Raw genomic sequence first — 15050 nt, 5'->3', positions numbered from 1 at the left:
GTCAACTACAAAATATCTACCATCAACATGCACATGACACTTCAAATAATCATTGGAAGTAGAAACTGACCCACTAGTTGGTGTTTCCACAATTAACTCAAAGGACAAGAAAGTCACAGGCAATTTTAGTTTGGACACACAAGCATGTGATATAAAAGAGCGAGTCGCACTAGAATCATACAAAATAATTAAAGGAGTCTCATCAATGAAACACATACCTTGGATTAAGTATTCAGATTGAGTGGCTTCAACACCACTCAAGGAAAATACTCTCCATGTCGCTTTTGGTTTACTAGCACTCCCACTAGCTCCCACCGACTCATGTCTTGCTCTAGGGTAGTCATGAACAATGTGCCCTTTCTCCTAAGCATGTCACGTCCCTAATTGCTTGACATTGGTATGCCTTGTGGCCTGGCTTCCCACACTTGAAGTAGTTAATTATCGGAGTAGAACCCATAATTCCTCCTCTAAAAGCTTGACTGACCACTTGACTCTTGTGTTAAGCAAAGCCCTGACTACCTCCCCTAACATTGGAATCTCCAACAGATTTAGAGTAAGGCTTACTCTTACTAGACGAACCAAACTTGCTCTGTGTCCTCATCGGTCCTCCACTCTTATAATGGGTAACTTTAGCACGATTATCCTCATCATATACTCGACACTTATTCACCAACTCGTGATAGCAAGTGATTCCTTGGTAGTTAAAAATATGCTTAATCTCAAAACGAAGGCCACTAACAAACTTCACACATTTGACCTCCTTATTTCCCGCATCATCATACATAGGGCAGAGCCGAACCAGTGCCTCAAACTTAGACACATAGTCTGCCATAGTATTGTCTCCTTGCTTCAGCTTAAGGAATTCCACTTGTTTCTTGTTTCTCACATCTTGAGGGAAGTATCTCTCCATGAATAGCCTTTTGAAATTCTCCCAATTCACATGAGTACCTTCAACCATCATCTTCTACAAGGTACTCTGCCACCAGATACAAACATCCCCAAAGAGCATGAAGGTTACCAATGTCACATTTTGCACCAAAGGACATCAAAGCCTGGAATACCTTCTCCATCTCAAACATCAAATTATCAGCCCCATCAGAATTATAACTCCCATGAAAACTTGGCAGATTCTTCCTCTGGAATCGATTCAACCAATCTACTTCTGGGCATTAGTTTAGATTACCAATAGCCTGGGCCATTGCTTTTAGGCATCAGTGATTGCACAATCCTTCTTACCCCCAGCCATCATTCTTTTGATTCACAAAAAAGTAGAATAGTTATACATCAAATCAATAGAATAATTTAGTTAAATCATCAGTTCATTCACACCATCAAGCACCACATAAGCATAGTAAACTCATAACTCACAACCAAATGGATCGACGTACTTTGATACCACTAAATGTGACACCCATTCTACCCCAACATATAATTCATATATATAATGAAAATTTTCAATTAAAACTTGTAGGTAAAATAGGTTCATATAAAAATTGTCTCTAAACATCCAACCAAATTAAAATAAAATTATAAGGTATAAGGTTTACAGTTGTATTTAAACAAGGGAGGAATAGTAAATCAACATAAGTTATAACTCTTATTCTACTCTCATTACCCCGATGTCACACTATCAGAGCAACCCATAACTTTAACTCTCGACACCTTGAGTGCCACCCTCGTCATGGTCATCATTAACCAAAATAAAACCCCAAAACATATGGGTTAGAAAAATAAGTATTCACAAGTGAAAAACAAGAAAAGAATTCCACTCAACATAAAATCAACCCATGTGCAGTTAACAGCAACAACCAATCACAATATTATTCTTAATTCACAAATCCATCAACTACAATCATCACAACCATATCATAATACAACTCATGCATTATGATCTTGTTCACATCAATGCAAATGCAATGCAACCTCCTAAGAAGCATTGACTTAGAGTGTTGCACAATGGGCGAACCTCATCAATCTCCTCAGGCACTTACACACATGGCCACACCGTTTACATCACTTAGAACCGGTGTCACACTATTAATCACCACTTAGTCCAGTGTATAAATAATGCATCCAACATTGTTTACATCACTTATGATTGGTGTCACACTTTTAATCACTACTTAGGCCAATGTTTAAGGATACATCCTTTGTTAATCACCACTTAGGCTAGGGTAAATGCGCATGCAACATGTACCAATGCTCATGCCATGTTACACATACCATCATCATTTCATGCCAATGTACAACTTATAATAAAATTGCATTCCACCACATTTGCATGCCAACTCATTCAAGTAAACACCACTCATATTCAATTACACTCCTCCAAATACACAATATTCCTACTCAATTATACTCAGCCAAATATACATCATTTATATCTATTTATACAATGGTCATCAAGGACATTAGACCACTCACAATCACCTTCAAAGCACATCAATACATATAGCACATCCCATATTCACGCCCGACAAGATTACTATTTCACCCAGTGCTAAGAGAAACCCAAGACCACTAGGCCTCTCTCGCACCCAATGTCGTGGAGTCACGCTTGACACTAAGGCCAGACCACCCCAAGGTAGTTACGCCCAATGTGAAACATTCCATGCCCGGTGCAACTCCTTCTAGGCTTCACATTCATTAGTATGAATGTGAGCTTGGTGCAAAGGGCTCAAGCCCAACGCCAACGCAATTTCTAGAAAAATACAGCACAAACATAATATCCCAAAATTCACAATTAATCATACCATCATCCTCTTCCTAATCCAATCAGTCAGAAACCATTATTATCCCACAAATATACAACCTTTATTTCATGAAATCACACATTAACTGACAAAAATTTCAATTCCTCATAAACCCTAATTGATAGAGACATTTCAAAAGGTTTCAATCTTCATCTAGATCATCAATTTTAACAAAAAACACAAACATAAATCAATACAAAACTTAACAGAATCATTAATTCCATTTATAGAAAGGGAAATAGAAAGATCCTAAGAATTGAGGGACTTCTTCCACCCCCGTCGTACCTTGTTGTGATGATAAGAACAATCTTGATGCAGCTTGGGACAATTATGAACACTTCTCCTTAGAGCTCTTTCCTTCTTTTCCCTTTCTCTCATAACCCTTAGGATGTAAAATGAGGTAGATGAGTAAACTCTATCTGATTCCTTTCTTAAAAATTCACTGAATTAGGTTAGTTTGGCCAATTTCTCTTCTTCCATTAAAATAAATAAATAATTATAATAAAATAATTCCCCACACTTAAAATAATTAATATTTCTTACTATAATATAATAATATTAATAATATTATTATTATTAAAAAAAATAGAATGTTACACCATAGGCCTATATAAGAAATAAAATTGACTTAAAAGAAAAAGAGAAAGGGGAAAAAAAACAAGGAGCGAAAAAAAGAGAAATATTCCTTTTTTGCATAAAAGCATGACGTATAGAAACAATTCAACAATTTCATTCTTCATGTACGCTTCATTTTGAATATGGATTGCTTAAATCAAATAATCTTCAAATTTGACACATTAGTTTAACATTCCATTAACATATAATTAATAACTTCTTTTTGCATGTTGCATCCATTTGTTGTAGATAATTGTTTCCTTTTGCAAAAAAATAAATAAATAAAATCAGAAAACAACTCAATATTGTTTGGTAGTTTTCTTCTTCTTTTTCTTTCCCCCAACATTTTAAAGAAATTCTTGCAGTAAAAAAAAAGGAAAAAGAATATTAATATTTCACCCCATTTATGTAATAAATTAGGTCCTCTTGAACTGATTGTTTTTAAAAATTGACTATATCAAATTACAAATTCATTCAATTTTAAAGATGAAAGTCAAACACTCAAGTCATAAGAATTATTATTAAGGATGTTGCTAAGGAAATAATAACTCACATGTTTCATCAAATGAGGTCATTGTTCTTAAAAAAATTTTATGGGGACTTTTTAGTTAGTTTATGCATTAAAGTTATCGACTCTTATTGTTGAAGTTCAATTTATATATATATATATATATATATATATATATATATATATATGCATTTTCATCTAAATCTCTTATACTAAACTAATGTTTTGTGTCTTTTCTTGATCTAAGTACAACTTTCAATTATTCTAGGTAATCTTTTATCCATCACGATAGAATAAATTAAGTTTGGACTTAATTTTGAGTTCAAAATACAACATTCATTTTCTGAACAATCCCCTCAACTTATAGTAACTTTTTAAAAAAAAGTCATTTGAATATCTGCATGATATGCTTTTATTTAAAAATACCAAGTCATGTTTATAAATATCTATATACACATTAAATTTATGTCTATCTCTTAATAACATTAAAATATATAAGACCAATTTAATATAAAAATCCAAATTTCAATATTATCACTTACATAAAAATATTTATGCACTTAATTTTTATATATAGTTGTAGTAGTAGAAAGTTAATTTAAAAATTACAATAACTAATTTATATTATTAAACATTAGTGTAAAAGAGTTATTTCGTATTTCTATATTAAAAAAATAAAATAATTGATTATTTAAGAAGTAAGTGTGGTTTGAAAAAAAATATATATATAAGTGAGTGGATTAAAGGTGGTTATAACTTATAAAAGTAAAATAGTTTGTATATGAAAATATGAAATATTTTTTATATATAACTATAAATATTTTCGATCAATATTTCATTCTAAATTTTTTAAGGCAATGGTTAACAAAATCAATAATACTAAGTGAATAATATTTCCATAAATAATGGCTTGTTTTCGAAAAGCTCCTTCACAAATCTAACAAAGTTTTAATAAAGAAAATCCCAAAATTAAATAAATATGAAATGATGTCTTTGGACATAGAGGTCTGGAGGGAAAGACGACTATTTTTTTTATATTTTTTATTTTGAATTGAGAATTATAAATTCTTTTAATTGATTGTTATCGAAGATGACTAAATCAAATTACAAATTCATACAACTTTAAAGATACATCGAATATTGAACACTCAAATCGTAAGGTTTATCATTAAGGATTTTGATAAGAAAATGACTCGCATGTTTCCCCAAATAAGGTCATTAATCTTCAATTTATTTATATACTTTTTAATGTTAAGACTTCTTTAGTTAGTTTATTCACTAAAGTTGTCGGCTCTTATGTTTCAAGTTCAAATAATTGTTTTTTGACATTTCGATCAAGATCTTTCACACTAAACTAATGTTTTGTGTCTTTTTCTTGATCTAAGAGTAACTTTCAACTATTCTTGATAATCTTTTATGCAATCATAAAAGAATAAACCAAGTTTGGACTTGCCATTTGAGTTCAAAACAATCCCCTCTTTTTCAGCAAGTCATTTGAATTGCATCATATATTTTTATTTAAATGTACAAGGTCATGTTTTTAAATATCCATTCTCACAAAATTTTATGCCTATCTCTTAATAGATTAAAATAGATAGAGTCAATTTAATATTCATGAAAAAATACGAAAACCCAAAGTTTAATAGTATCATTCACATAAAAATATTTATGTGCTTAATTTTATATATATTAGTAATTGTAAATTTCATTTAATAATCACAATATAGAATTGATACAATTAAATATATTTTCTATCAATTGACAAAACTAATAGTATTAAATGAATAATATTCCAAAAATAATTTCTTGTTTTTCAAAAATTCCTGTACAAAGTTGACATCTTTTAATAAATAAAAAAAACTAAAATATTAAACGTAACATGTTGCGTGATTTGTATTTGAAAGGAAGTTTGAAGGAAAAGAGGAAGGAAACAAACTATTTTTGATTCTGAATTAAGAGAATCATAAATATTTTTAAAAATGAATAATGAATGGTTGTTAATATATAGAAGGAGCACCTCTTGACAAATAACCTTACTTATAGAAAATGTAAAAAAATAAATAAAAAATAATATAGTAATAAATTCATTGGATCTTCCAATTTCTCTCTAATGCAACGCAAATCCGTCTGAGACAAGTCCCAACGCTCAATGGATAACCTGAAACTATAAACACAAAATAGAAATCAAATAATATTACTCAAACTATGAAATTAACAATAATGATATAATGTCAAGGGTAACCTACAAACAACCATGTAATTGATAGCTTTTAAAAATTAAGCAAAACATTTATGCAAGTTCATAATGATCATCGGAATTCGAAAAAGAACTTTTTAACTACAATGTTTTTATTAGTTAAGATCTCCATTTCATTTCTCCTTCAATGACACGTTAAATCACAAAATTATTAAAGGATCAAAGAAAACAAACATTGCAAGTGTGATTTTTAAGAACATTTTCCTTGTTTTAGATACATGCTAATGAAAAAACCATTACAAAGATCAAAACACTTCAGTTATAAAAATAAACAGAAACAGCAGGATATGTCCAACAATTAGGACTTCATTCTCTCCAATACACTTTGAACATTTTGACCACCACAAATTACGACTTGAATCAGAAAAAAAAAATAAAAATAAAAATAAAAAAGAAGAAAGAAACACCATTTTGTGAATAACCTGATATAAGATCATCAATGTACTCAACATCAATTTTTCCATGAGCCATTACACCAACCTGAAAAATAGTGAAACGATAAAGTTAATAAAACAACAGAATAAACCTCATCACATCATAAAGACTTGCAAAAGCTCACCACAAATACAAGGTTCTCATCATTATTAGCATCAGTAACATAGTCCCTTAATTGAACTGTCTTTGATGAACTAAAAGAAAGACCTATAATAGCACAAGAGCAGCATATAAGAACACTTCACAAAAGACATTGACAATTTAGCATTGCATAATTATAGTACTGACCTATTTTACGAGAGTTCACAGGTAAGTGATAAGTCACAGGGTTCTGAATTAACCTTAAAAGCTTTCCGTGACCACCTTTTGATTTGATACTGAACTTTTGCAGCAACTCCACTACAAAAATTATTGAACATATCAAATACATGTGATGACAAAAACAAAAAAACAAGGATGGACTATGGAGTAGTATGATTATGAGTAAAGAAAAGTACCCATCATATTACAAAAGCTTCCCAATGTTTTTGGTATCTGAGTATGTGGTTCAACTCTGATAAGAATACCTTCATCTGTCCTGATGAATACAGCGCGTAATCTACCAGACAAGCAAAGTCGACTACTCACAATTTGAAGGAGAGCCTAAACTCAATAAACATTCATAGTCAAGTTAATCATGAAAAATAATACTTATTCAAGAGAAAACTACAATGGAATAGAAAACTAAATAAAATTCTTCAGAGAACCAGCCAAAGGTAGGTTGTAATTTGATTAGAGAATACAAAACCACAAAATTCATAATATGATTTGTTTCACATTCAATCATTGACCAAACACTACCAAACTACTAATAAGTGTCCATTTTACTCAAAATGTTTGATTAATTTGACACTTACCTAACTTGGTTTTAAAGAAAATTGTAACTTAACCCCTTAAATATTAGAAAAATCAAAAGGATGTGTAATAAGTTACATTGTGGAGAGCTCAAAGGATTTTACTTATAAACCCTTGCTTCTTGTTTTGCAGGTGAAATGATATTTTGGAGTCTCAAAACACCCAAACGCTCATCCTTCTGAAGTGACTGAACGGATCAGAGACAGAGCCAAAGGTGTTAGAGACTCAAAACCTTTTTAATTGTTTGGAAAGGGCTGAGCAGATACAGAGAATAAGACTTAGAGCAGAGTCCAAACTGCTCAGTCATTTGGGAAGGGCTAAGTGGATTGGTTCCAGATGGATGCAGAAAATTTATTTCCTAGGGGCTCAACTGATGGAGTTTATTCACCATGAAAAATTCTCTAAACTCGCTCAACCATTTGGAAAGGGCTGGACGCTTTACTCTCTTTCATCCATACTTTGTTTTATTTGTTGTTCATATACAAGGATTTACAAGATAGAAAATCAGGAGGATCGTCAAAGAGAACAAAGCAAAACTAGTAGAGGAACCAAGAACTCCAAGAATCAACTAGGAATGGGAATTCTAGGATAACTTTTTTCTTTCTTCTACACTTTCTCCATTTATTTTGAATTGGCTCTCATCACTGAGTGGCTGATTTTCCTTTTTGTTGGGATTAAATGTAATCCATCAAACTCTCATGTACTCCTTCTGATTTATATATATATATATATATATTTATATATATATATATATATATATGATGATCTATTATTTAGTGCTATTGATTTTGATTTTGTTTTTAATGATAAGGTGACTTAATCACTCATCTTTGATCTTTGATTTGGATTTTGATAGTAAAACATTTTATAAACTGGTTTTGAATCAAATCACCTAATAACTCTAAACACTAGGAATAGATTTGGATCTGTTAGTTGAATAAGTTTTTAAACTTAATGCAGGGTTTCTAATTTGATAAATAGAGGAATTATTTATTAAGTTGGACTCCATAGAATTTCTAAATAAAAGGAATTGATTTCGAATGATTTTAATGAACTCAATAACATTAGATGGTAGAAATCATATAAAGATGATCATAGGAAGAAAACATCAGGGTGAGATAGGTGAAACTCAATTCCAACAACTTTCTATACTGTCATCTTTCAATTTCACCTTTGCTTTGCTTATTATACTTTTATAAATCCAATACTGAAATGAACATGTTTATAATCTTTGTGAATCTTTCTTTTTCAAGCTTTCATTAGGATGATAGAAATTACAAATATTTTCCAAGTCCCTAATGTTCAACAATCTGTACTTACATTCACTTGTCATAAAATCTCAACAACTACCAGCTTCATTGTACTCAAGTTACCTATGGACAATTCGAGAATAAAATGTCTCAAGGATAGGCATGAACGAACAATAGCTAACCTCATGAACAATATCAGGCCTAAAATCATAAGGATTCATATTTTTCCTTCGCAAGAAATTGGCATGCTCATCTGGATTCAAAATCTGGTATTTCTGAAATAGGGAGTGCAATGATTACAAACAAAATCTTAATTTAATTCAATAAGAACATGAAACTAAGAGAGCAGAATGACACAATTTGTTGGGAGAAAAAAAAAAAAAAGAACTAACTTTGCCAACATAAGCAGCAACTAGTGAGGCTTTCTCAAGAATGAAATACACTCCATGTTTTGAATTGTGACTATGAGGTGGTAGCCGAATGCGGGCAAGTTGTGGCATTGAATCATGGTCATCTTCATCCCTTGTTGAATGATTCCATTCTAAAAGCATAGCCTGTGGGAAAGAAAAATAGTTAGCTATTATTGGCAAGCAAAATAAAATACCATTCAGTTTCTTGTATTTTTCCAGAAAGAGTTGACACTATATTTTTTTAACCTCTCCCTTTCAAGCATAGTTCATTCGATCCAAATTAAAAATGTAACAACTTCAAGACAATAATTAGTTTCCATAATCATACTCAAATGTCCGTGTCATGAAATTGATTAGACAGTATCTTCTTGTTATTGAAACCATTTCTAGTTTCTACGAGTCATTAAAACAAACATATACATATAAAATCTAAAGTGGTGGGATAAAAAGTTATATTGTCTAGTTTTAATACTAACCTTTTATTAACACATTTGTTATATAATTGTTAGTCTGTCTTGATTTTGAAAATCCTATAATTTAAATTCTTCTTTTGCTTCAGCAGAAACTGTGCATCCTCATTTGAGTTTAGAATTCTCCATTTCTAAAGCATAAATAAGAAAGCTACAAATAAATATATAATAAGCACACATGTTAAGCTAAGCATATTTTGATATTTCAAACATAATTTGAGAGCATACGCAATGCTAGATTGACAACCTATACCAAAGTAAAAGCTTCACAATACAATGATTATTAGCTTGTAAAATACCTCCGTAACAAGACCCTTTTTCAAAGAAGCATTGTCAAGGATGAATATGGCAGGAGAGCTCACCTTCTTTGGAGAACAGGCCAAAGGGGTAAATAAATATACATCATTTGAGGCAATTTTTTCCATCTTAACATCTTTCTCTTCTTCTGTGCCTTCTTCTTTACCAATTGTCAAGTTTGGGCTTTGTTTATCGGCCCTCTTCCTCTTCAGCTTACTGTTTGCACAAGGATTAAGCATACCTGCTTCTCTAAGTTGTATGCAACAAACAATACAACTCTTCAAAAAAAACAAAAGGTGCCCTGCAAGCAAAAACTCACCGTTCACCACCTGAACAAGTGAACAGTCTATGTCTACGCATTCAAAGGATAAACAGAGACGGAGGCCTACGTGGCCAAACATGGTAGTTCACCAATAGAGAAGATCACTATAAAACCACACAAGCTCTTCAGGGAGGAAAAAAAAAAAGAAGACAAAAGATGGTACATAGAAATATTGATTCAGACAGAAGCTGCATTAGAGATCAATTTGTAAACAAATACTAAGCAGTGAGTTCATATTACATGTAAAGGTCTCATACATTGCCTGTCTTGAAAGTATTAAATAAATAACAAGTTATGATTTCTTTCAGATCCACAAATCAAACATTTTGTCACAGAAAGTTGTAAAACATAAAAGTAGCTATAAAGGTCTCAAACATTGCTTGCGAAAAATTGCAGTATGCGTGGTGACACAGGGCTTGAACACTAAAATCAATATTAAAACACAACAACATTTATAGATGAACAATTATTTTATCAGTCTCATGATTCACTATAAAGCATGTTCATATGGTTATTTATTAGTCTCTGCATCTTAACTAATTGAAATTTAGAGTCCAAAAATTATCGTGATCCTGAAACCAGTTGACAGCTAGCAAATTAAACTCAATTACAAACAACAAAATTGAATTGCTTCTTATGCAGACTTAACTTTTCAAAAATAATAATAATAACAGCACGCTCTTTACCAAAGAAGAATGAATTTGCAAAAAAGTAAATGAGTTGAAAAGTAGCACATTCATTTGAATTCAATTATATGTTCCATAGATTGTATAGATGGTCAGATCAATTTTTTAAAAAAAATTATACATCATAAATTATTGGAGTTGCCAGCGTGCATGAGCACCACAAACGATGTCAGGGGAGAAAGAGAGGACAAAATTGCATTAAATTACGTAGAGAAACATAGCAACAGAGCAATCAATATATAAAATACTAAATTACATGGGAACAGAGGAGCTAAATTGTATAGAACCAGAAAAACCAAACATACATACTTTATATTCAAATAGCGTCGTGCTAAATAACACAGCAAATAAACAACCTGAGTGCGGACTGCGGATACTACAACGCGAACAATAGGATGGATTGTGCGACGGAACCAAACGCCGAAGAGAAGCAGCGTCTTCGGGCTACAGCAGCAGAGTGACGGATCAACAAAATAAAATAGTAGAAATTAAAAGAATAAAATTAATATTAATTTATTTTCATTTTTATCTTTTATAATTTTTTACATTCATTTTAAATATATATAATTTTTCTTTTTATGGAAATAGTACCTATTATTTTGGAAGTAAATTATCTTTTATCAATACATGTTGTACCTATCATGCAATATCAAAAGAATTAAAAAATAAGGAATTGAAAAATAGAATATTTTAATAAATTAAATTATAACATCAATATACAAAAATATATATTTTTAACCCAAAAACTATAACATATTATATTAATAAAAAAGTAAAGATAATTTTATTGAGGACAATTGTTTAGTAGAATAAAGTGTGAAGTATATTAAATATATTAAAAATATTTAAATATAATATAATATACGTATTATATAATAATGGGAGAAAAATTTTAGTGCCATTTTTATGAATATGGATCCGTCCCCTGAGCAGTGGGAAGGGCGGACAAGGTTCCTCGTCTTGTTTAGGAATGACAAAAATATCCGTATCCGTAGTATTTATGAGTAAAATTCGCTATGAATAATAAATGGATAGACTAATTGGGTACCCGTAGATAATGGGGACGAATAATTTTTTACCCGTTTATAAATCGGGCAGGGGCGGGTATGATGATCTCCATACCCGCGGGTACCTGTTTAATAATATTTATTAAATATCCTAATTATCCTTGTTCCACATAACCCTAAAGTTACACTCTCATCTTATTTTCTTTTCATAGAATTATGATGGATGTAAATTGATTAATTTCATATCTTTGATTGGACTAATAAGATTTATGTATTTTAAGTTGTTTATTTACGTTTGGAATTATGAAATTGAATTATTGTAGCTTTGTGATGAGACTTTCACATACTTGTGTACGATTAATGTATTTTAAGTGATTGATTATCTTGCATCTTTATTATTATTTCAACAGAATTAACGCTAAATACAAATTCAAAATTAACATTGAATTATTATTTTTAATATTTCAATGACATTAAATATAAATTTAAAATTATTTGTAATATAATTTTTTTAATTTCTTAAAAATTTATAAATATCCATGGATATCCGTGGGTATTCAAGAAATTCATGAATACCTGCTTAATAGATACCTGCGTGGATATGGGGTGGGTATGGGACCAATTTTTATACAGCGGGACGGGGACGGGTTTACTACTACCCGCCCCCATGGGACCCCATTGCCATCCCTAGTCTCTTTCTCTCACCTTCGAGAGTTGTTTTATAAAATCTGAAGTATTTGTCACCCTTGTATTTGATTAGGATTTTTTTATATAAAAATATTTTGTGATACTCTATTGATATATTCTTTTAATATAAAAAATTTTGTTTCAAGATTTTTTTTTAAAAAAATTACGTAAAAATCTAGTATTATTTAATTAAAAATTATAATTTCTTTTTTTAAAAATTTAATGATATTCAATTAAGACTTTTTTTTACTTAAAACATATTTGTTAATGTTAAAAAAATATTTCAATTGAATATTTTAAATAATTAATTTTATAAAAAAATTTAATAAGGTTTATATGTTTTATAATCTCATCAAAAATTTTGAAATTTTGAATGATTTTTTTTTATTTCTTCCCTTTCTTTCTTTTGTTCTCTCACTCTCTCTCTTTTCTATTCATATTCTCTTTTCTCTCGCAATTTTTTTGTTTCTCTCTTTCTCTCCTCCTCCCTCTCTTTCATATTTGTTAAATCAAAAAAATTTATCTTTAAGACAATAAATGATCCTTTAAGTTTTAATGTTGACAAACAAAAAGATATTCTTTAAGCAAAAGTCAACATTCTTCAATAATATAATAGATCAGACGAAATGTGAAGACAATACATATAATCTATAAGATGAAAGAAATCAGACAAATCATATAGTCCATCTAACTTACATTAAATGAATAAGACTAACATTGCATTTGTTTTAATGTGTTATTCCTCGACATACTAAACAAAAAGGAACTTCGAAACTCTTGAAGAGCATTAATGAGAAAAAAGACAAAATTTTCGTGAGAAGCCAAAAGCACAATCCCGGATATAACAGAAAAGAGATTGAAAAAGATTGCTCTACACTAGCCCCAATTGCTCTGTGTTGACACTTTTTGCTACACTCAAATAGTTTATGTTGCAGATATCCTTGGTGAGAAAGCCGCCAAAGGATTCACACTAGTAGTACCTGGATAGTGGATGCCCATGGCACATAATAGGAGAAAGGTCTATGTTCCTAGACCTCCAACCACATGAAGGATTTGTCTTCTTCAAAAGTGGAAAAGGAAAAATCAAAGGCATAAGTAAGATAGGTAAAGACTTTATACCTATTGTATCTAATGTTCTTTATGTAGAAGGATTAAAGTATAATCTACTTAGCATAAGAAAATTTTGTAATAGTGGATATACTGTCTCTTTTGATAAAGATTCATGTATAGTTAAACGAAATGATGAATCTGTACTTTTTATTGCTCAGAGGAAAAATAACCTTTATGAAATTAATCTAACTAGTTTGAGCAAACAAAATGTAACTTGTCAAGCTTTCAGAGAAGATAGAAATTTTATTTGGCACAAAAATTTGGGCATGTCAATATGAAACACATTTCAAAATTATCAAAAAGAGGATTAGTAAGAGGACTGCCTAAAATCTCTTGGAAAACTCATCTACATTGAGAAACATGTTAAAGGGGGAAACATTTGAAATCTTCTTTTAAAGAAAAAAGGGAAGTTTTCACCTCTAGACCTCTTGAATTGTTACATATGGATCTGTTTGGTACAATTAGAACACTTAGTCTACGAGGTAAAAAGTATGGCTTCATCATTCTTGATGATTATTCTAGATTCACATGGGTATACTTCCTTAGCTATAAACACGAGTCTTATAAGGTCTTTGAGACATTCTGCCAATGTGTTCAAAATGAAAAATGTTTTTGTATAACTACCATAAGGAGTGATCATGGAACTAAATTTCAAAACTATGATTTCAAAACCTTTTGCAAAAATCAAGGTCTCTCACAACTTCTCTTCACCAAGAACATCTCAACAAAATGGGATAGTTGAAAGAAAGAATAGGACCTTGCAAGAAATAGCCAGAACATTTCTTGTGAAAATGATTTACCAAAACATTTATGGGAAGAAGTAGTAAACACAACCACTTATATACAAAATAGAGTGTTGATTAGACCTTTTCTAAATAAGACTCCTTATGAATTATGGAGAGGAAGAAGACTCAACATATCATGCTTTCACCTATTTGGATGTGAATGTTATATCCTGAATACCAAGGATCAATTGGGGAAGTTTGATTCCAAGGTAGATAAAAGTATTTTTCTTGGGTATTCTGAAACCTCAAAAGAATATAGAGTTTACGACTCTAAAACTGATGTGGTAAAAGAATCCATAAATGTGAGATTTAATGATTCTTTGAAGACTGATAGAAAACTATTAGATCTGGAAGATGAGTCTTCAGATTTGCATATTAGCAAATAGATGAAAGGACTAGAGGCTAAAGCTTAGAAGATAGATCAGATGATCTAGTCAAACGAAGCAAATAGACCTCAAAAAGACTAAAAGTTCATAAATCATCATGCCCAAGATCTCATCCTAGGAGATAAAGCTGAAGGAGTAAGGACTAGATCAACTCTAAAAACCAATGCCTTATATGCTT

The 15050-nt window shown here is 30.7% G+C and overlaps 2 protein-coding genes across 5 annotated transcripts; both read right to left on the bottom strand.

Annotated features, from left to right (window-relative positions):
* Window positions 1–499: 499 nt before the first annotated feature.
* LOC109793401 (uncharacterized) lies at window positions 500–961 on the bottom strand. Its single transcript, XM_020352867.1, has one exon. It carries the CDS (start codon window positions 959–961, stop codon window positions 500–502), a length of 462 nt encoding a protein of 153 aa, XP_020208456.1.
* A 4842-nt stretch (window positions 962–5803) lies between these two features.
* Window positions 5804–11398, bottom strand: LOC109793402 (uncharacterized). 4 transcript variants are annotated; one of them, XM_020352869.3, is made up of 9 exons: window positions 11254–11398; window positions 9955–10190; window positions 9105–9266; window positions 8895–8987; window positions 7066–7210; window positions 6857–6967; window positions 6693–6775; window positions 6556–6613; window positions 5804–6040 (listed from the first exon to the last, which is right to left on the bottom strand). In XM_020352869.3, exons 2-9 carry the CDS (start codon window positions 10126–10128, stop codon window positions 5961–5963), a joined length of 906 nt encoding a protein of 301 aa, XP_020208458.1. In that variant the 5' UTR covers window positions 10129–10190; window positions 11254–11398; the 3' UTR covers window positions 5804–5960. The 4 variants fall into 4 exon arrangements, with proteins under 4 accessions (XP_020208458.1, XP_020208459.1, XP_029126177.1 ...); XM_020352870.3 differs by having other exon boundaries at window positions 5804–6034; XM_029270344.2 differs by having other exon boundaries at window positions 11207–11343.
* Window positions 11399–15050: the final 3652 nt, after the last annotated feature.

Source organism: Cajanus cajan, chromosome 11 (genome assembly GCF_000230855.2).
Source record: "Cajanus cajan strain Asha chromosome 11, NIPB_CcT2T_4, whole genome shotgun sequence".
Taxonomy (NCBI): Eukaryota; Viridiplantae; Streptophyta; class Magnoliopsida; order Fabales; family Fabaceae; genus Cajanus; species Cajanus cajan.
This window is presented reverse-complemented; position numbering and strand designations above follow the sequence as displayed.